Source organism: Nerophis ophidion, linkage group LG19, assembly GCF_033978795.1.
Source record: "Nerophis ophidion isolate RoL-2023_Sa linkage group LG19, RoL_Noph_v1.0, whole genome shotgun sequence".
Taxonomy (NCBI): Eukaryota; Metazoa; Chordata; class Actinopteri; order Syngnathiformes; family Syngnathidae; genus Nerophis; species Nerophis ophidion.
In genome coordinates this window covers 37,890,551-37,911,489 of record NC_084629.1, presented here as the reverse complement: position 1 = coordinate 37,911,489, position 20,939 = coordinate 37,890,551, and the positions used below count along the sequence as shown (strand labels likewise).

The following is a 20,939-nucleotide window of genomic DNA, read 5'->3' as shown; positions in this document are numbered from 1 at the left end:
AACTGTCTTTGAAGGGCAAAGCAACAGCTCTTTCTTGTGCAAGTTGACAAAATAAAAGCCTTGAGTTCTTCAACTGTCTTTGCAAAATAAAAGCCTTGACTTCTTCAACTGTCTTTGCAAAATAAAAGCCTTGACTTCTTCAACTGTCTCTGAAGGGCAAAGCAACAGCTCTTTCTTCTGGTGCAAGTCGACAAAATAAAAGCCTTGACTTCTTCAACTGTCTTTGCAAAATAAAAGCTTTGACTTCTTCAACTGTCTTTGCAAAATAAAAGCCTTGACTTCTTCAACTGTCATTGCAAAATAAAAGCCATGACTTCTTCAACTGTCTTTGAAAGGCAAAGCAACAGCTCTTTCTTCTTGTGCAAGTTGACAAAATAAAAGCCTCGACTTCTTTAACTATCTTTGCAAAATAAAAGCCTTGACTTCTTCATCAGTCTTTGCAGAATAAGAACTTTGACTTCTTCAACTTTCTTTGAAGGGCAAAGCAACAGCTCTTTCTTCTTGTGCAAGTTGACAAAATAAAAGCATTGTCTTCTTCAACTGTCTTTGCAAAATAAAAGCCTTGACTTCTTCAACTGTCTTTGCAAAATAAAAGCTTTGACTTCTTCAACTGTCTTTGCAAAACAAAAGCCTTGACTTCTTCAACTGTCTTTGCAAAATAAAAGACTTGACTTCTTCAACTGTCTTTGAAGGGCAAAGCAACAGCACTTTCTTCTTGTGCAATTTGACAAAATAAAAGCCTTGACTTCTTCAACTCTCTTTGCAAAACAAAAGCCTTGACTTCTTCAACTGTCTTTGCAAAATAAAAGCCTTGACTTCTTCAACTGTCATTGCAAAATAAAAGCCTTGACTTCTTCAACTATCTTTGAAAGGCAAAGCAACAGCTCTTTCTTCTTGTCCAAGTTGACAAAATAAAAGCCTCGACTTCTTTAACTATCTTTGCAAAATAAAAGCCTTGACTTCTTCAACTGTCTTTGCAAAATAAAAGCCTTGACTTCTTCAACTGTCTTCGAAGGGCAAAGCAACAGCTCCTTCTTGTATTGCAAGTTGACAAAATAAAAGCTTTGACTTCTTCAACTGTCTTTGCAAAATAAAAGCCTTGACTTCTTCAACTGTCTTTGCAAAATAAAAGCTTTCACTTCTTCAACTGTCTTTGCAAGATGAAAGGATTGACTTCTTCAACTGTCTTTGAAGGGCAAAGCAACAGCTCTTTCTTCTTGTGCAAGTTGACAATATAAAAGCCTTGACTTCTTCAACTGTCTTTGCAAAATAAAAGCCTTGACTTCTTCAACTGTCTTTGCAAAATAAAAGCTTTGACTTCTTCAACTGTCTTTGCAAGATAAAAGCCTTGACTTCTTCAAGTGTCTTTGAAGGGCAAAGCAACAGCTCTTTCTTGTGCAAGTTGACAATATAAAAGCCTTGACTTCTTCGACTGTCTTTGCAAAATAAAAGCCTTGACTTCTTCAACTGTCTTTGCAAAATATAAGCTTTGACTTCAACTGTCTTTGCAAAATAAAAGCCTTGACTTCTTCAAAGTGTCTTTGAAGGGCAAAGCAACAGCTCTTTCTTGTGCAAGTTGACAAAATAAAAGCCTTGACTTCTTCAACAGTATTTGCAAAATAAAAGCCTTGACTTCTTCAACTGTCTTTGCAAAATAAAAGCCTTGACTTCTTCAACTGTCTTTGAAGGGCAAAGCAACAGCTGTCACTTCTTGTGCAAGTTGACAAAACAAAAGCCTTGACTTCTTCAACTGTCTTTGCAAAATAAAATACTTGACTTCTTCAACTGTCTTTGCAAAATAAAAGCCTTGACTTCTTCAACTGTCTTTGAAGGGCAAAGCAACAGCTCTTTCTTCTTGTGCAAGTTGACAAAATAAAAGCCTTGACTTCTTCAACTGGCTTTGCAAAATAAAAGCCTTGACTTCTTCAACTGTCTTTGCAAAATAAAAGCCTTGACTTCTTCAACTGTCTTTGAAGGGCAAAGCAACAGCTCTCACTTCTTGTGCAAGTTGACAAAACAAAAGCCTTGACTTCTTCAACTGCCTTTGCAAAATAAAAGCCTTGACTTCTTCAACTGTCTTTGCAAAATAAAAGCTTTGACTTCTTCAACTGTCTTTGCAAGATAAAAGCCTTGACTTCTTCAAGTGTCTTTGAAGGGCAAAGCAACAGCTCTTTCTTGTGCAAGTTGACAATATAAAAGCCTTGACTTCTTCGACTGTCTTTGCAAAATAAAAGCCTTGACTTCTTCAACTGTCTTTGCAAAATATAAGCTTTGACTTCAACTGTCTTTGCAAAATAAAAGCCTTGACTTCTTCAAAGTGTCTTTGAAGGGCAAAGCAACAGCTCTTTCTTGTGCAAGTTGACAAAATAAAAGCCTTGACTTCTTCAACTGTATTTGCAAAATAAAAGCGTTGACTTCTTCAACTGTCTTTGCAAAATAAAAGCCTTGACTTCTTCAACTGTCTTTGAAGGGCAAAGCAACAGCTCTCACTTCTTGTGCAAGTTGACAAAACAAAAGCCTTGACTTCTTCAACTGCCTTTGCAAAATAAAAGCCTTGACTTCTTCAACTGTCTTTGCAAAACAAAAGCTTTGACTTCTTCAACTGTCTTTGCAAAATAAAGGCTATGACTTCTTCAACTGTCTTTGCAAAATAAGAGCCTTCACTTCTTCAACTGTCTTTGCAAAATAAAAGCCTTGACTTCTTCAACTGTCTTTGCAAAATAAAAGCCTTGACTTCTTCAACTGTCTTTGCAAAATAAAAGCTTTGACTTCTTCAACTGTCTTTGCAAAATAAAAGCCTTGCCTTCTTCAACTGTCTCTGAAGGGCAAAGCAACAGCTCTTTCTTCTTGTGCAAGTTGACAAAATAAAAGCCTTCACTTTTTCAACTGTCTTTGCAAAATAAAAGCCTGGACTTCTTCAACTGTCTTTGAAGGGCAAAGCAACAGCTCTTACTTCTTGTGCAAGTTGACAAAATAAAAGCCTTGACTTCTTCAACTGTCTTTGAAGGGCAAAGCAACAGCTCTTTCTTCTTGTGCAAGTTGACAAAATAAAAGCCTTGACTTCTTCAACTGGCTTTGCAAAATAAAAGCCTTGACTTCTTCAACTGTCTTTGCAAAATAAAAGCCTTGACTTCTTCAACTGTCTTTGAAGGGCAAAGCAACAGCTCTCACTTCTTGTGCAAGTTGACAAAACAAAAGCCTTGACTTCTTCAACTGCCTTTGCAAAATAAAAGCCTTGACTTCTTCAACTGTCTTTGCAAAATAAAAGCTTTGACTTCTTCAACTGTCTTTGCAAGATAAAAGCCTTGACTTCTTCAAGTGTCTTTGAAGGGCAAAGCAACAGCTCTTTCTTGTGCAAGTTGACAATATAAAAGCCTTGACTTCTTCGACTGTCTTTGCAAAATAAAAGCCTTGACTTCTTCAACTGTCTTTGCAAAATATAAGCTTTGACTTCAACTGTCTTTGCAAAATAAAAGCCTTGACTTCTTCAAAGTGTCTTTGAAGGGCAAAGCAACAGCTCTTTCTTGTGCAAGTTGACAAAATAAAAGCCTTGACTTCTTCAACTGTATTTGCAAAATAAAAGCCTTGACTTCTTCAACTGTCTTTGCAAAATAAAAGCCTTGACTTCTTCAACTGTCTTTGAAGGGCAAAGCAACAGCTGTCACTTCTTGTGCAAGTTGACAAAACAAAAGCCTTGACTTCTTCAACTGTCTTTGCAAAATAAAATACTTGACTTCTTCAACTGTCTTTGCAAAATAAAAGCCTTGACTTCTTCAACTGTCTTTGAAGGGCAAAGCAACAGCTCTTTCTTCTTGTGCAAGTTGACAAAATAAAAGCCTTGACTTCTTCTACTGGCTTTGCAAAATAAAAGCCTTGACTTCTTCAACTGTCTTTGCAAAATAAAAGCCTTGACTTCTTCAACTGTCTTTGAAGGGCAAAGCAACAGCTCTCACTTCTTGTGCAAGTTGACAAAACAAAAGCCTTGACTTCTTCAACTGCCTTTGCAAAATAAAAGCCTTGACTTCTTCAACTGTCTTTGCAAAACAAAAGCTTTGACTTCTTCAACTGTCTTTGCAAAATAAAGGCTATGACTTCTTTAACTGTCTTTGCAAAATAAGAGCCTTCACTTCTTCAACTGTCTTTGCAAAATAAAAGCCTTGACTTCTTCAACTGTCTTTGCAAAATAAAAGCCTTGACTTCTTCAACTGTCTTTGAAGGGCAAAGCAACAGCTCTCACTTCTTGTGCAAGTTGACAAAACAAAAGCCTTGACTTCTTCAACTGCCTTTGCAAAATAAAAGCCTTGACTTCTTCAACTGTCTTTGCAAAACAAAAGCTTTGACTTCTTCAACTGTCTTTGCAAAATAAAGGCTATGACTTCTTCAACTGTCTTTGCAAAATAAGAGCCTTCACTTCTTCAACTGTCTTTGCAAAATAAAAGCCTTGACTTCTTCAACTGTCTTTGCAAAATAAAAGCCTTGACTTCTTCAACTGTCTTTGCAAAATAAAAGCTTTGACTTCTTCAACTGTCTTTGCAAAATAAAAGCCTTGCCTTCTTCAACTGTCTCTGAAGGGCAAAGCAACAGCTCTTTCTTCTTGTGCAAGTTGACAAAATAAAAGCCTTCACTTTTTCAACTGTCTTTGCAAAATAAAAGCCTGGACTTCTTCAACTGTCTTTGAAGGGCAAAGCAACAGCTCTTACTTCTTGTGCAAGTTGACAAAATAAAAGCCTTGACTTCTTCAACTGTCTTTGCAAAATAAAAGCCTTGACTTTTTCAACTGTCTTTGCGAAATAAAAGCCTTGACTTCTTCAACTGTCTTTGCAAAATAAAAGCCTTGACTTTTTCAACTGTCTTTGCAAAATAAAAGCCTTGACTTCTTCAACTGTCTTTGAAGGGCAAAGCAACAGCTCTTTCTTGTGTTGCAAGTTGACAAAATAAAAGTCTTGACTTCTTCAACAGTCTTTGCAAAATAAAAGCCTTGATTTTTTCAACTGTCTTTGCGAAATAAAAGACTTGACTTCTTCAACTGTCTTTGCAAAATAAAAGCCTTGACTTCTTCAATTGTCTTTGCAAAATAAAATCTTTGACTTCTTCAACTGTCTTTGCAAAATAAAAGCTTTGACTTCTTCAACTGTCTTTGCAAGATAAAAGCCTTGACTTCTTTAACTGTCTTTGAAGGGCAAAGCAACATCTCTTTCTTGTGCAAGTTGACAAAATAAAAGCCTTGACTTCTTCAACTGTCTTTGCAAAATATAAGCTTTGACTTCAACTGTCTTTGCAAAATAAAAGCCTTGACTTCTTCAAACTGTCTTTGAAGGGCAAAGCAACAGCTCTTTCTTGTGCAAGTTGACAAAATAAAAGCCTTGAGTTCTTCAACTGTCTTTGCAAAATAAAAGCCTTGACTTCTTCAACTGTCTTTGCAAAATAAAAGCCTTGACTTCTTCAACTGTCTTTGAAAGGCAAAGCAACAGCTCTTTCTTCTTGTGCAAGTTGACAAAATAAAAGCCTCGACTTCTTTAACTATCATTGCAAAATAAAAGCCTTGACTTCTTCATCAGTCTTTGCAAAATAAGAAATTTGACTTCTTCAACTTTCTTTGAAGGGCAAAGCAACAGCTCTTTCTTCTTGTGCAAGTTGACGAAATAAAAGCATTGTCTTCTTCAACTGTCTTTGCAAAATAAAAGCCTTGACTTCTTCAACTGTCTTTGCAAAATAAAAGCTTTGACTTCTTCAACTGTCTTTGCAAAACAAAAGCCTTGACTTCTTCAACTGTCTTTGCAAATTAAAAGACTTGACTTCTTCAACTGTCTTTGAAGGGCAAAGCAACAGCACTTTCTTCTCGTGCAAGTTGACAAAATAAAAGCCTTGACTTCTTCAACTGTCTTTGCAAAACAAAAGCCTTGACTTCTTCAACTGTCTTTGCAAAATAAAAGCCTTGACTTCTTCAACTGTCCTTGCAAAATAAAAGCCTTGACTTCTTCAACTATCTTTGAAAGGCAAAGCAACAGCTCTTTCTTCTTGTCCAAGTTGACAAAATAAAAGCCTCGACTTCTTTAACTATCTTTGCAAAATAAAAGCCTTGACTTTTTCAACTGTCTTTGCAAAATAAAAGCCTTGACTTCTTCAACTGTCTTCGAAGGGCAAAGCAACAGCTCCTTCTTGTATTGCAAGTTGACAAAATAAAAGCTTTGACTTCTTCAACTGTCTTTGCAAAATAAAAAGCTTTGACTTCTTCAACTGTCTTTGCAAAATAAAAGCCTTGACTTCTTCAACTGTCTTTGCAAAATAAAAGCCTTGACTTCTTCAACTTGTCTTTGAAGGGCAAAGCAACAGCTCTTTCTTGTGTTGCAAGTTGACAAAATAAAAGCTTTGACTTCTTCAACTGTCTTTGCAAAATAAAAGCCTTGACTTCTTCAACAGTCTTTGCAAAATAAAAGCTTTGTCTTCTTCAACTGTCTTTGCAAGATAAAAGGATTGACTTCTTCAACTGTCTTTGAAGGGCAAAGCAACAGCTCTTTCTTGTGCAAGTTGACAATATAAAAGCCTTGACTTCTTCAACTGTCTTTGCAAAATAAAAGCCTTGACTTCTTCAACTGTCTTTGCAAAATAAAAGCCTTGACTTCTTCAACTGTCTTTGCAAAATAAAAGCCTTGACTTCTACTGTCTTTGCAAAATAAAAGCCTTGACTTCTTCAACTGTCTTTGCAAGATAAAAGCCTTGACTTCTTCAACTGTATTTGCAAAATAAAAGCCTTGACTTCTTCAACTGTCTTTGCAAAAACAAAGCCTTGACTTCTTCAACTGTCTTTGAAGGGCAAAGCAACAGCTGTCACTTCTTGTGCAAGTTGACAAAACAAAAGCCTTGACTTCTTCAACTGTCTTTGCAAAATAAAATCCTTGACTTCTTCAACTGTCTTTGCAAAATCAAATCCTTGACTTCTTCAACTGTCTTTGCAAAATAAAAGCCTTGACTTCTTCAACTGTCTTTGCAAAATAAAAGCCTTGACTTCTTCAACTGTCTTTGAAGGGCAAAGCAACAGCTCTCACTTCTTGTGCAAGTTGACAAAACAAAAGCCTTGACTTCTTCAACTGCCTTTGCAAAATAAAATCCTTGACTTCTTCAACTGTCTTTGCAAAATAAAAGCCTTGACTTCTTCAACTGTCTTTGAAGGGCAAAGCAACAGCTCTCACTTCTTGTGCAAGTTGACAAAACAAAAGCCTTGACTTCTTCAACTGCCTTTGCAAAATAAAATCCTTGACTTCTTCAACTGTCTTTGCAAAAAAAAAGCCTTGACTTCTTCAACTGTCTTTGCAAAATAAAGGCTATGACTTCTTCAACTGTCTTTGCAAAATAAGAGCCTTCACTTCTTCAACTGTCTTTGCAAAATAAAAGCCTTGACTTCTTCAACTGTCTTTGCAAAATAAAACCCTTGACTTCTTCAACTGTCTTTGCAAAATAAAAGCTTTGACTTCTTCAACTGTCTTTGCAAAATAAAAGCCTTGCCTTCTTCAACTGTCTCTGAAGGGCAAAGCAACAGCTCTTTCTTCTTGTGCAAGTTGACAAAATAAAAGCCTTCACTTTTTCAACTGTCTTTGCAAAATAAAAGCCTGGACTTCTTCAACTGTCTTTGAAGGGCAAAGCAACAGCTCTTACTTCTTGTGCAAGTTGACAAAATAAAAGCCTTGACTTCTTCAACTGTCTTTGCAAAATAAAAGCCTTGACTTTTTCAACTGTCTTTGCGAAATAAAAGCCTTGACTTCTTCAACTGTCTTTGCAAAATAAAAGCCTTGACTTTTTCAACTGTCTTTGCAAAATAAAAGCCTTGACTTCTTCAACTGTCTTTGAAGGGCAAAGCAACAGCTCTTTCTTGTGTTGCAAGTTGACAAAATAAAAGTCTTGACTTCTTCAACTGTCTTTGCAAAATAAAAGCCTTGACTTCTTCAACTGTCATTGCGAAATAAAAGCCTTGACTTCTTCAACTGTCTTTGCAAAATAAAAGCCTTGACTTCTTCAATTGTCTTTGCAAAATAAAATCTTTGACTTCTTCAACTGTCTTTGCAAAATAAAAGCTTTGACTTCTTCAACTGTCTTTGCAAGATAAAAGCCTTGACTTCTTTAACTGTCTTTGAAGGGCAAAGCAACATCTCTTTCTTGTGCAAGTTGACAAAATAAAAGCCTTGACTTCTTCAACTGTCTTTGCAAAACAAAAGCCTTGACTTCTTCAACTGTCTTTGCAAAATAAAAGCCTTGACTCTAACTGTCTCTGAAGGGCAAAGCAACAGCTGTCACGTCTGGCAGGTGGGAGGTCATCTACATTTCCAAAGTGACAAAAGACGCTATGTGAGTAGAAGTTGGCGGGAATTTCAACTGGCGACGGGAAGTAACGTCCTTCTCACCCGCAGATACTTTGTCAGTAACGAGTACCAAGGTGTGCCCGTCAAGAGGAATATGTACAAGTAAGTACTTTTGTTTGGACAAGTGCATACTTTGTTTAAGCAGTGCGATGTCAAAATAAGTACTCTAAGTAAAATAAGTACTCTAAGTAAAATAAGTATTCTAAGTAAAATAAAAAAACATCCTCAAAGTGCCAACAATAACCTGAATATTAACAAATATTAATGATATTGTTATTATATGTGCTAACGCAGATGGACTATTTTTAAGTTGGTCAACTTTGACATCCAACTTAGACCCGGAGATGACAATGGCAACAAAAAAAAAGCTTGTTTATAAGTACGATGTTACATTGTTGATGTAAAGAAGAAGATATAAACATCCCGTCAGTATTTATCCCAGTGAGAGCAGATGTTGTACAGTAAGTGATTGTTTTATTATGTTTGTATATCTTCTTTAGCACTTAGCCATACTGCTACGTGATGCTTGGTGTTTGACTAAAGCTGCCTCTGTTATCACACAGCTTCTAAAACTTGTAGATCATCCTCCTTATGTTCAGGCTCAAAAATAGAAGTTTGTGGACATTTGTCCCAGAGTGGTCTTTGTTGTCTCTCATCAAGTCTGCCATGATCAGTAGTCTTGTTGTTGTTGAAGGGAATGTGAGCGTTGTGATGAGTCTGTGGAAGTAATACACCGCCACATGCCTAAAATGACCAATATATGTAAATATAACATGTTATTATGAATGTTACTAGATACTACTTATATAATTACAGTATGATACAAATATGTAAATTTTACATCTTATAATGACTGTTACTAGATACTACGCTTATACTTACAGCATGATCAAAATATGTAAATGTTACACATTATTATGAATGTTAGTTACTACATTTAATATAGATTTACAGTATGATGAAACCATTCAAATATTACATGTTATTATGAATGTTACTTCATTACATATATACTTACAACATGACCAAAATATGTAAATATTACACCCTATTATGAATGTTACAACATTATATATATATACATACTTACAGTATGATGAGAATATGTAAATATTACATGTTATTATGAATGTTCATATGTACTACATATATACTTACAGCATGGTCAAATTATGTAAATATTACATGTTATTATGAATATTACTAGATACTACATATATACTTACAGCATGATCAAAATATGTATATATTACATGTTATTTTGAATGTTACTAAATTACATATATACTTACAACATTATGAAAATATGTAAATATTACATGTTATTATGAATGTTAATAGATACTACATATATATACTTACAATATGATGAAAATTTTAAAACAATACATGTTACAATGAATGTTACTACATGGTATATAAACTTGGAGCATAATGAAAATATGTAAATATTACATGTTATTATGAATGTTACTAGATACTACATGTATACTTAAAATGAACAAAATATGTAAATACTACATGTTATTATGAATGTTACTACATTACATATATACTTACAGTATGATGAAAATATGTAAATATTACAAGTGATTATGAATGTTACTACATTACATATATACTTACAGTATGATGAAAATATGTAAATATTACATGTTCTTATGAATGTTACTAGATACTACATATATACTTACAGGATGATGAAAATGTGTAAATATTCACATAAAATTAATGTTACTAGATTCTACATATAAACTTACAACATGCTAAAAATATGTAAATATGTCATGTTATTATGAATGTTACTAGATACTACATATATACTTACAGCATGATCGAAATATGTAAATATTACATGTTATTATGAATGTTACTACATGACATATATTTACAGCATGATAAAAATGTGTAAATATTCACATGTTATTATGAATGTTACTAGATACTACATATATACTTACACCATGATGAAAATATGTAAATATTACATGTTTTTACGAATGTTACCACATGACATATATACTTACAGCATGACGGACATGTGTGAATATTCACATGTTATTATGAATGTTACTAGATACTACATATACTGTATACTTACAGCATGCTGAAAATGTGTAAATATGTCATGTTATTATGAATGTTAATAGATACTACATATATACTTACAGTGTGATGAAAATACTGTATGTAAATTATACATGTTATAATATTACTACATTACATATATACTTAAAGTATAATGAAAATATGTGAATATTACATGTTGTTATGAATGTTACTACGTTACATATATAGCATGATAAAAATGTGTAAATATTCACATGTTATCGTGAATGTTAATGGATACTACATATATAGTAACAGTATGGTGAAAATATGTAAATAGTACTTGTTATTATGAATGTTACTAAATTGCATATATACTTACAGCATGGTTAAAAATGTGTAAATATTCACATGTTATTATGAATGTTGTTGGATACTACATATATACACTTACAGCATGATGAAAATATGTAAATATTACATGTTATTATGATTGTTACTAGATACTACATGTATACTTACAACATGATGAAAATGTCATGTTATTAAGAATGTTACTAGATACTACATATATACTTACAGCATGATCAAAATATATAAATATTACATGTTATTATGAATGTTACTAGATACTACATGTATACTTACAGCATGATGAAAATATGTCATGTTATTATGAATGTTACTAGATACTACATATATACTTACAGCATGATCAAAATATGTAAATATTACATGCTATTATGAATGTTTCGAGATACTACATATATACTTACAACATGATACAAATATGTAAATATTACATGTTATTATGAATGTTACTAGATACTACATATATACTTACAGCATGATAAAAATATGTAAATATTACATGTTATTATGAATGTTACTAGATACTACATATATACTTACAGCATGATGAAAATATGTAAATATTACATGTTATTATGACTGTTACTAGATACTACATGTATACTTACAGCATGATGAAAATATGTCATGTTATTATGAATGTTACTAGATACTACATATATACTTACAGCATGATGAAAATATGTAAATATTACATGTTATTATGAATGTTACTAGATATTACTTGTATACTTACAACATGATGAAATTATGTCATGTTATTAAGAATGTTACTAGATACTACATATATACTTACATCATGATGAAAATATGTAAATAGTACATGTTATTATGAATGTTACTAGATACTACATATATGCTTACAGCATGATGAAAAGATGTAAATATTACATGTTATTATGAATGTTACTAGATACTACATGTATACTTAGAGCATGATCAAAATATATAAATATTACATGTTATTATGAATATTAATAGATACTACATATATACTTACAGTATGATGAAAATACTGTATGTACATATTACATGTTATCATGAATGTTACTACATGACATATATACTTATAGTGTGTATATAAAACCTGTTTTTGGATGTTTTAGAGCACTTTATAGGCGGAATAGAGCAACTTCCATTAGCTCCATTGTTGGCTGACTTCTGCTATCTTTTATTTATGAGTTAAAATGCATAAAAAAACAACAACTAAATGTGCTTATCTGCTGTAAGGATTGTGAATGATGAAAGGAAACCCTCCCAAAAAGTGCAGTTCCTCCCTAAAGGGCTCATGTTATGATATTTTCTACACATAAACACGTGTTTCTTTGGTCTAAATGCCAGATGGTTGATGTGCGGCCACTTCTTTTCCCTCATTTGAGATTCTTGCAAAGCAGTTGGGATTATTTCCCATTTGTTGTTGCCATGACATCATCTCAAGAGTCCCACCTTGTTTTGCGCGGCAGGCTGAAGATTGGAGGCCAAGCGTCGGCCCGTCAGTGTCTCACCTGCGACTTTGCCCAGGACAGGTGTCAGTACAACTCGGCTTACTTCAGCGTCAACGCCTCCTACTACCGCTTGGACTGCTACGGTTGGTTACACGCCCGCGTCCGCTCGCCCGCCATCCTGTCATCTTATTTCTCGTCACCTCAATAACGACGGCACCTTTTGTCTCCACGCTTGTCTGGACCAGGACCGGGTTTGCCCACCTACGCGCTCATGGACAACCGAGGACCAGGTGCAAGTATGTACACACCAATGAGCTGATATTTGCACAAAAAAAAAAAAAAAAAAAAAAAAAATCAACATTGTTTCCAACTCCACTGGTTTTGGGTTCTGTACGTCCATTACAGTTTTTCCCGTTTGACTTTCAAAACAGTGACAGAAGAAATCTTCACAGTTCATGAGAAAATAAGATACAAATCAAATCATATCATTCCTTTTTTTTTTCCCGGACCAGAGATGTCCACTCTTGAAGATAACAAGGAACTGGAGTATGTCCTTAAGGGATTTCGAATGCCAACAATGAAGTACGGCACGCTGAAGATCGCAGGATTTGGTAAGAATGTCATGTGATGAATTGAAACATTTTCAATGATAACATCAATTGTTCGTGATTGCCAACAGATCTTTGGTATCAGATGATGTTACCGCCTGATTTCAAGTCATCCAAACAGTACCCTCTTCTCATTGACGTGTAGGTGAACACCATCATATATACATACATACATACAGCTATACAACATAATACTGATACTTCAAACATTTAACATAATACTAATACTTTAAATGTTCAACATTGTACTAATATTTCAAAGGTTCAACATAACTGATACTTCAAAGAATCAAAATAATACTGATACTTTAAATGTTCAACGTTTAACTATTATTTCGAAGGTTCAACATAACTGATACTAATACTTTAAATGTTCAAAATTATACTAATATTTCGACAAGATGAACATAACTGATACTTCAAAGGTTGAACATAACAGATACTTCAAAGGTTGAACATAACTGATACTTCAAAGGTTCAACATAACTGATACTTCAAAGGTTCAACATAACTGATACTTCAAAGGTTGAACATAATACTAATACGTCAAAGGTTCAACATAATATCAGCGATCCTGTTCTGTCTCCCTGTAATGTTTGTCTGATTTTGAATGGGATTGTGCTGAAAATTGTAATTTTCCTGAAGAAACTCTCCTGACGGAATAAATAAAGTACTATCCATCTAATCTAATACTGATACTTCAAATATTTCAAATTATACTAATAGTTTGACAAGATGAACATAACTGATACTTCAAAGGTTCAACATAACTGATTCTTCAAAGACTCAAAATAATACTGACACTTTAAATGTTCAATGTTTAACTATTATTTCGAAGGTTCAACATAACTGATACTTCAAACATTCAAAAGAATACTAATACTTTAAATGTTCAAAATGATACTAATATTTCGACAAGATGAACATAACTGATACTTCAAAGGTTCAACATAACTGATACTTCAAACATTCAACATAATACTAATACTTTAAATGTTCAAAATGATACTAATACTTCGACGAGATTAACATAACTGATACTTCAAAGGTTCAACATAACTGATACTTCAACGGTTGAACATAATACTAATACGTCAAATGTTCAACATACTACTGATACTTCACATATTTAAAGTTGTACTAATATTTTGACAAGATGAATATAACTGATACTTCAAAGGTTCAACATAACTGATACTTCAAAGACTCAAAATAATACTGATACTTTAAATGTTCAACGTTTAACTATTATTTCGAAGTTTCAACATAACTGATACTTCAAACATTCAACATATTATACTAATATTTCAACAATATGAACATAACTGATACTTCAAAGGTTCAACATAACTGATACCTCAAAGGTTGAACATAATACTATTTCAAAGGTTCAACGTAGTACTGATACTTCCAAAGTTCAACATAATACTGATGCATCAAACATTCAACATAATACTTAACTTCAAAAGGTTCAACATAATTCTGATACTTCAAAGGTTCAACATAATTCTTATACTTCAAAGGTTCAACATAATACTGATACTTCAGAGATTCAACATAATACTGATATTTCAAATGTTCAACGTTAAACTAATATTTCGAAGGTTCAACATACTACTGATACTTCAAATATTTAAAATTATACTAATATTTTGACAAGATGAACATAACTGATACTTCAGAGGTTTAACATAACTGATACTTCAAAGACTCAAAATAATACTGATACTTTAAATGTTCAACGTTTAACTATTAATTCGAAGGTTCAACATAACTGACACTTTAAAAATTCAACATATACTAATATTTCAACAAGATGAACATAACTGATACTTCAAAGGTTCAACATAACTGATACTTCAAACAGTCAACATAATACTAATACTTTAAATGTTCAAAATGATACTAATATTTCGACAAGATGAACATAACTGATACTTCAAAGGTTCAACATAACTGATACTTAAAAGGGAGAACATAATACTATTTCAAAGGTTCAACGTAGTACTGATACTTCCAAAGTTCAACATAATACTGATGCATCAAACATTCAACATAATACTTATCTTCAAAAAGTTCAACATAATTCTGATACTTCAAAGGTTCAACATAATACTGATACTTCAAATATTCAACATAATTCTGATACTTCAAAGGTTCAACATAATACTGATACTTCAAATATTCAATATAATACTGATATTTCAAATGTTCAACGTTAAACTAATATTTCGAAGGTTCAACATAACTGATACTTCAAACAACCAAGGTAATACTGATACTTCAAAAATTCAACATGATACTATTTCAAAGGTTCAACATAGTACTGATACTTCCAAAGTTCAACATAATACTGATGCATCAAACATTCAACATAATACTTATCTTCAAAAGGTTCAACATAATTCTGATACTTCAAAGGTTCAACATAATTCTGATACTTCAAATATTCAACTTAATACTGATACTTCAAATGTTCAACGTTAAACTAATATTTTGAAGGTTCAACATAATTCTGATACTTCAAATATTCAACATAATACTGATACTTCAAATGTTCAACGTTAAACTAATATTTCGAAGGTTCAACATAACTGATACTTCAAACAACCAAGGTAATACTGATACTTCAAAAATTCAACATAATACTATTTCAAAGGTTCAACGTAGTAGTGATACTGCCAAGGGTCAACATAATACTGATGCATCAAACATTCAACATAATACTTATCTTCAAAAGGTTCAACATAATTCTGATACTTCAAAGGTTCAACATAATACTGATACTTCAAATATTCAACATAATACTGATATTTCAAATGTTCAACGTTAAACTAATATTTCGAGGGTTCAACATAACTGATACTTCAAACAACCAAGGTAATACTGATACTTCAAAAATACAAAATACTATTTCAAAGGTTCAACGTAGTACTGATACTTCCAAAGTTCAACATAATACCGATGCACCAAACATTCAACATAATACTAATCTTCAAAAGGTGCAACATAATTCTGATACTTCAAAGGTTCAACATAATTCTGATACTTCAAAGGTTCAACATAATACTGATACTTCAAATATTCAACATAATACTGATATTTCAAATGTTCAACGTTAAACTAATATTTTGAAGGTTCAACATAACTGATACTTCAAACAACCAAGGTAATACTGATACTTCAAAACTTCAACATGATACTATTTCAAAGGTTCAACATAGTACTGATACTTCCAAAGTTCAACATAATACTGATGCATCAAACATTCAACATAATACTTATCTTCAAAAGGTTCAACATAATTCTGATACTTCAAAGGTTCAACATAATTCTGATACTTCAAATATTCAACATAATACTGATACTTCAAATATTCAACATAATACTGATACTTCAAATGTTCAACGTTAAACTAATATTTTGAAGGTTCGACATAACTGATACTTCAAACAACCAAGGTAATACTGATACTTCAAAGGTAGAACATAATACTATTTCAAAGGTTCAACATAGTACTGATACTTCCAAAGTTCAACATAATACCGATGCACCAAACATTCAACATAATACTTATCTTCATAAGGTGCTACATAATTCTGAAACTTCAAAGGTTCAACATAATTCTGATACTTCAAAGGTTCAACATAATACTGATACTTCAAATATTCAACATAATATTGATATTTCAAATGTTCAACGTTAAACTAATATTTCGAAGGTTCAACATACTACTGATACTTCAAATATTCAAAATTATACTAATATTTTGACAAGATGAACATAACTGATACTTCAAAGGTTCAACATAACTGATACTTCAAAGACTCCAAATAATACTGATACTTTAAATGTTCAACGTTTAACTATTATTTCGAAGGTTCAACATAACTGATACTTCAAACATTCAACATATTATACTAATATTTCAACAAGATGAACATAACTGATACTTCAAAGGTTCAACATAACTGATATTTCAAACATTCAACATAATACTAATACTTTAAATATTCAAAATTATACTAATATTTCGACAAGATGAACATAACTGATACTTCAAAGGTTCAACATAACTGATACTTCAAAGGTTGAAGAGAATACTATTTCAAAGGTTCAACGTAATACTGATACTTCCAAAGTTCAACATAATACTGATGCATCAAACATTCAACATAATACTTATCTTCAAAAGGTTCCACATAATTCTGATACTTCAAAGGTTCAACATAATTCTGATACTTCAAAGGTTCAACATAATACTGATACTTCAAAGGTTCAACATAATTCTGATACTTCAAAGGTTCAACATAATTCTGATACTTCAAAGGTTCAACATAATACTGATACTTCAAATATTCAACATAATACTGATACTTCAAATGTTCAACGTTAAACTAATATTTCGAAGGTTCAACATAACTGATACTTCAAACAACCAAGGTATTACTGATACTTCCAAAGTGCAACATAATACTGATGCATCAAACATTCAACATAATACTTATCTATTATATATATATATATATATATATATATATATATATATATATATATATATATATATATATATATATATATACATATATATATATACAGACTGCCTCACAATACGAAGGTCCTGCAGTCCTGGGTTCAATCCCAGGCTCGGGATCTTTCTGTGTAGAGTTTGCATGTTCTCCCCGTGAATGCGTGGGTTCCCTGCGGGTACTCTGGCTTCCTCCCACCTCCAAAGACATGCACCTGGGGATAGGCCCCTCCCACCTCCAAAGACATGCACCTGGGGATAGGTTGATTGGCAACACTAAATGGTCCCTAGTGTGTGAATGCGATTGTGAATGTTGTCTGTCTATCTGTGTTGGCCCTGCAATGAAGTGGCGACTTGTCCAGGGTGTACGCCCCCTTCCGCCCAATTGTAGCTGAGATAGGCGCCAGCGCCGCCCGCAACCCCAAAAGGGAATAAGCCATGAGTGTCAAACTCTGGCCCGTGGGCCAAATCTGGCCCGCCGTGTAATTTAATTTGGCCCTTGAGGCAATATCAATTTAGCATTAGAGCTGGCCCGCGTCGGTGCCGCTGTAACACCGCATTCACCGCCAATACTCATACTTGCCAACCCTCCTAATTTTCCCGGTAGACTCCCGAAGTTCAGTCCCCCCCTCGAAAATCTCCCGGGGCAACCATTCTCCCGAATTTCTACCGATTTCCTCGTGGACAACTATATTGGGGGCGTGCATTTAAGGCACCGCCTTTAGCGTTCTCTACAACCCGTCCACTTTTCCTCCACACTAACAGCGTGTCACATAATATTTGTGGCTTTTACACACACACACACACACACACACACACACACACACACACACACACACACACACACACACACACACACACACACACAAGTGAATGCAAGACATACTTGCTAAACAACCATACAGGTCACACTGAGGGTGGCCGTATTAACAACTTCCGCACGGTTACAAATATGCGCCACACTGTAAACCCACACCAAACAAGAATGACAAACACATTTTGGGTGAACATCCGCACCATAACAAAACAGAACAAATACCCAGAACCCCTTGCAGCACTAACCCTTCCGGGAAACTTCCAGCTAACTGACCAATAATTAACGTTTTATTCATGCATTTTCTTTTGCTACTTCAAGGCTTGAATGTTTGGTTCATTCATTATTGTTGTTTTATTTTCAAATGTATTATTAGCCTGTGGAAAAAAAAATGATATTTACCTAGGAAGATTGCAAATAGAAAAAAAGGCATTAAATTTGTATTAAAATTTTATTTGATATGCCATTGATATTTTTTTTTTAACTATTATTATTATTATTTGAAACTGGATTTTGCATGTCACTAAAGTTATATAAACCTTGCTTGTTCAATATTTAATGCAAAACTTGTTTGGGTCCTTAATAAAAGGTTAATTTGTTTGGGGCGGCATGGCGTAGTGGATAGAGCGGCCGTGCCGGAAACCTGAGGGTTGCAGGTTCGCTTCCCACCTATGGACATCAAAGTCGCTGCCGTTGTGTCCTTGGGCAGGACACTTCACCCTTTGCCCCCGGTGCCGCTCACACTGGTGAATGAATGATGGGTTCACACTTCACTGTGAGCGCTTTGAGTATCTAACAGTAGAAAAGCGCGATATAAATCTAATCCATTATTATTATTGTGTGTATGTATATATATATATATATATATATATATATATATATATATATATATATATATATATTAGGGCTGCGAATCTTTGGGCGTCCCACAATTAGATTCAATATCAATTCTTGGGGTCGCGATTCGATTATATATCAATTTTTTCGATTCAACGCGATTCTCGATTCAAAAACGATATTTTTCCGATTCAAAAGGATTGTGTCTTCATTCAATACTTAGGATTTCAGCAGGATCTACCCCAGTCTGCTGACATGCAACAGAGTAGTAGATTTAAAAAAAAAAAGCTTTTATAATTGTAAAGGACAAATTATTAAAGGAACCAAAAATACGACTTATTTTATCTTTGGGAAAACATTGGACACAGTGTGTTGTCAAGCTTATGAGATGCCATGCAAGTGTAAGCCACTGTGACACTATTGTTCTTTTTGTTTATTTTTTATAAATGTCTAATGATAATGTCAATGAGGGATTTTTAATCACTGCTATGCTGAAATGATAACTAATATTGATACTGTTGTTGATAATATTCATTTTAGGTTTGTTCTGTGTGGCGTTTGTGTCTCCTCTCAATTGCTCTGTTTATTGCAGTTTTGAGTGTTGCTGGTTCAGGTTCTGTTTTGGAATTGGATTGCATTCTTATGGTATTGCTGTGTAATGTTAAGTCAGAAAAAACACAGAAGCTATATCGTCCCTAGAAGCCTGTTGTGCAGGTTTAACTTTAAGCCAGTATTGAGCACCTTATAACTGATCAACCACAAACACCTCCATTATACATACATACATACATGTACACCTCAACTATACATACATACATACATATACACCTCAACTATACATACATACATACATACATGTAGACCTCAACTATACATACATACATACATGTAGACCTCAACTATACATACATACATACATGTACACCTCAACTATACATACATACTTACATGTACACCTCAACTATACATACATACATGTACACCTCAACTATACATACATACTTACATGTACACCTCAACTATACATACATACATACATGTACACCTCAACTATACATACATACATACATGTACACCTCAACTATACATACATACATACATGTACACCTCAACTATACATACATACATACATGTACACCTCAACTATACATACATACATACATGTACACCTCAACTATACATACATACATGTACACCTCAACTATACATACATACATACATGTACACCTCAACTATACATACATACATACATGTACACCTCAACTATACATACATACATACATGTACAGTATACATATGTACATACATGTATATTTCTTGATTTAAGATGGCTGGTGGTTGCAGGTACGGTGGACCAGGTAGTCAGAGCGTGGACTACCGTTTCAAGTTGAACTGGTCCACCTTCCTGTCCAGCACGTACGGCATCGTCGTGGCCAGCTTCGACGGGAGAGGAAGCGGTTACCAAGGCGACCAGATACTCCACGCCATCTACCGGCGCCTGGGAACCTTCGAGGTGGAGGACCAGATGGCGGCCGTCAGGTACGACAAAAATAAATATATACTTCAACCTTTGAGTCCGTGGTGTTGGTCTGTCTGTGTCTTTCAGGAAGTTTATTGAAATGGGTTTCATCGACAAGGACAGGATCGCAATATGGGGCTGGGTAAGTCGCTTTGTGGGCCTCAACTTTTGTTCTTTGGTCTGACCTTTGCTTGTCTTCCAGTCCTACGGCGGCTACGTCACCTCCATGGCCCTGGGAGCGGGGAGTGGACTCTTCAAGTGCGGGATAGCCGTGGCTCCGGTGGCCAAGTGGGAATATTACGGTGGGTGGACATGGAGCTCCAGGAGCACCCTCATCCTTTAGTCCTCAGTCTAAAACCAGGAGCACCCTCATCCTTTAGTCCTCGGTCTAAAACCAGGAGCACCCTCATCCT

At 34.0% G+C, this 20,939-nt stretch overlaps 1 protein-coding gene across 1 annotated transcript in view; it reads left to right on the top strand.

The window, feature by feature from the left end:
* The window catches only part of fap (fibroblast activation protein, alpha), an 80,356-nt gene that overhangs the window by 42,838 nt on the left and 16,579 nt on the right, over positions 1 to 20,939 (top strand). Inside the window, exons 15-23 of the mRNA XM_061879937.1 lie at positions 8,270 to 8,340; positions 8,403 to 8,456; positions 12,239 to 12,363; positions 12,466 to 12,516; positions 12,733 to 12,831; positions 12,900 to 12,969; positions 20,352 to 20,546; positions 20,614 to 20,668; positions 20,729 to 20,828. Of these exons, the coding sequence (XP_061735921.1) occupies positions 8,270 to 8,340; positions 8,403 to 8,456; positions 12,239 to 12,363; positions 12,466 to 12,516; positions 12,733 to 12,831; positions 12,900 to 12,969; positions 20,352 to 20,546; positions 20,614 to 20,668; positions 20,729 to 20,828 (820 nt within the window). The remainder of the gene's footprint in view (positions 1 to 8,269; positions 8,341 to 8,402; positions 8,457 to 12,238; positions 12,364 to 12,465; positions 12,517 to 12,732; positions 12,832 to 12,899; positions 12,970 to 20,351; positions 20,547 to 20,613; positions 20,669 to 20,728; positions 20,829 to 20,939) is intronic.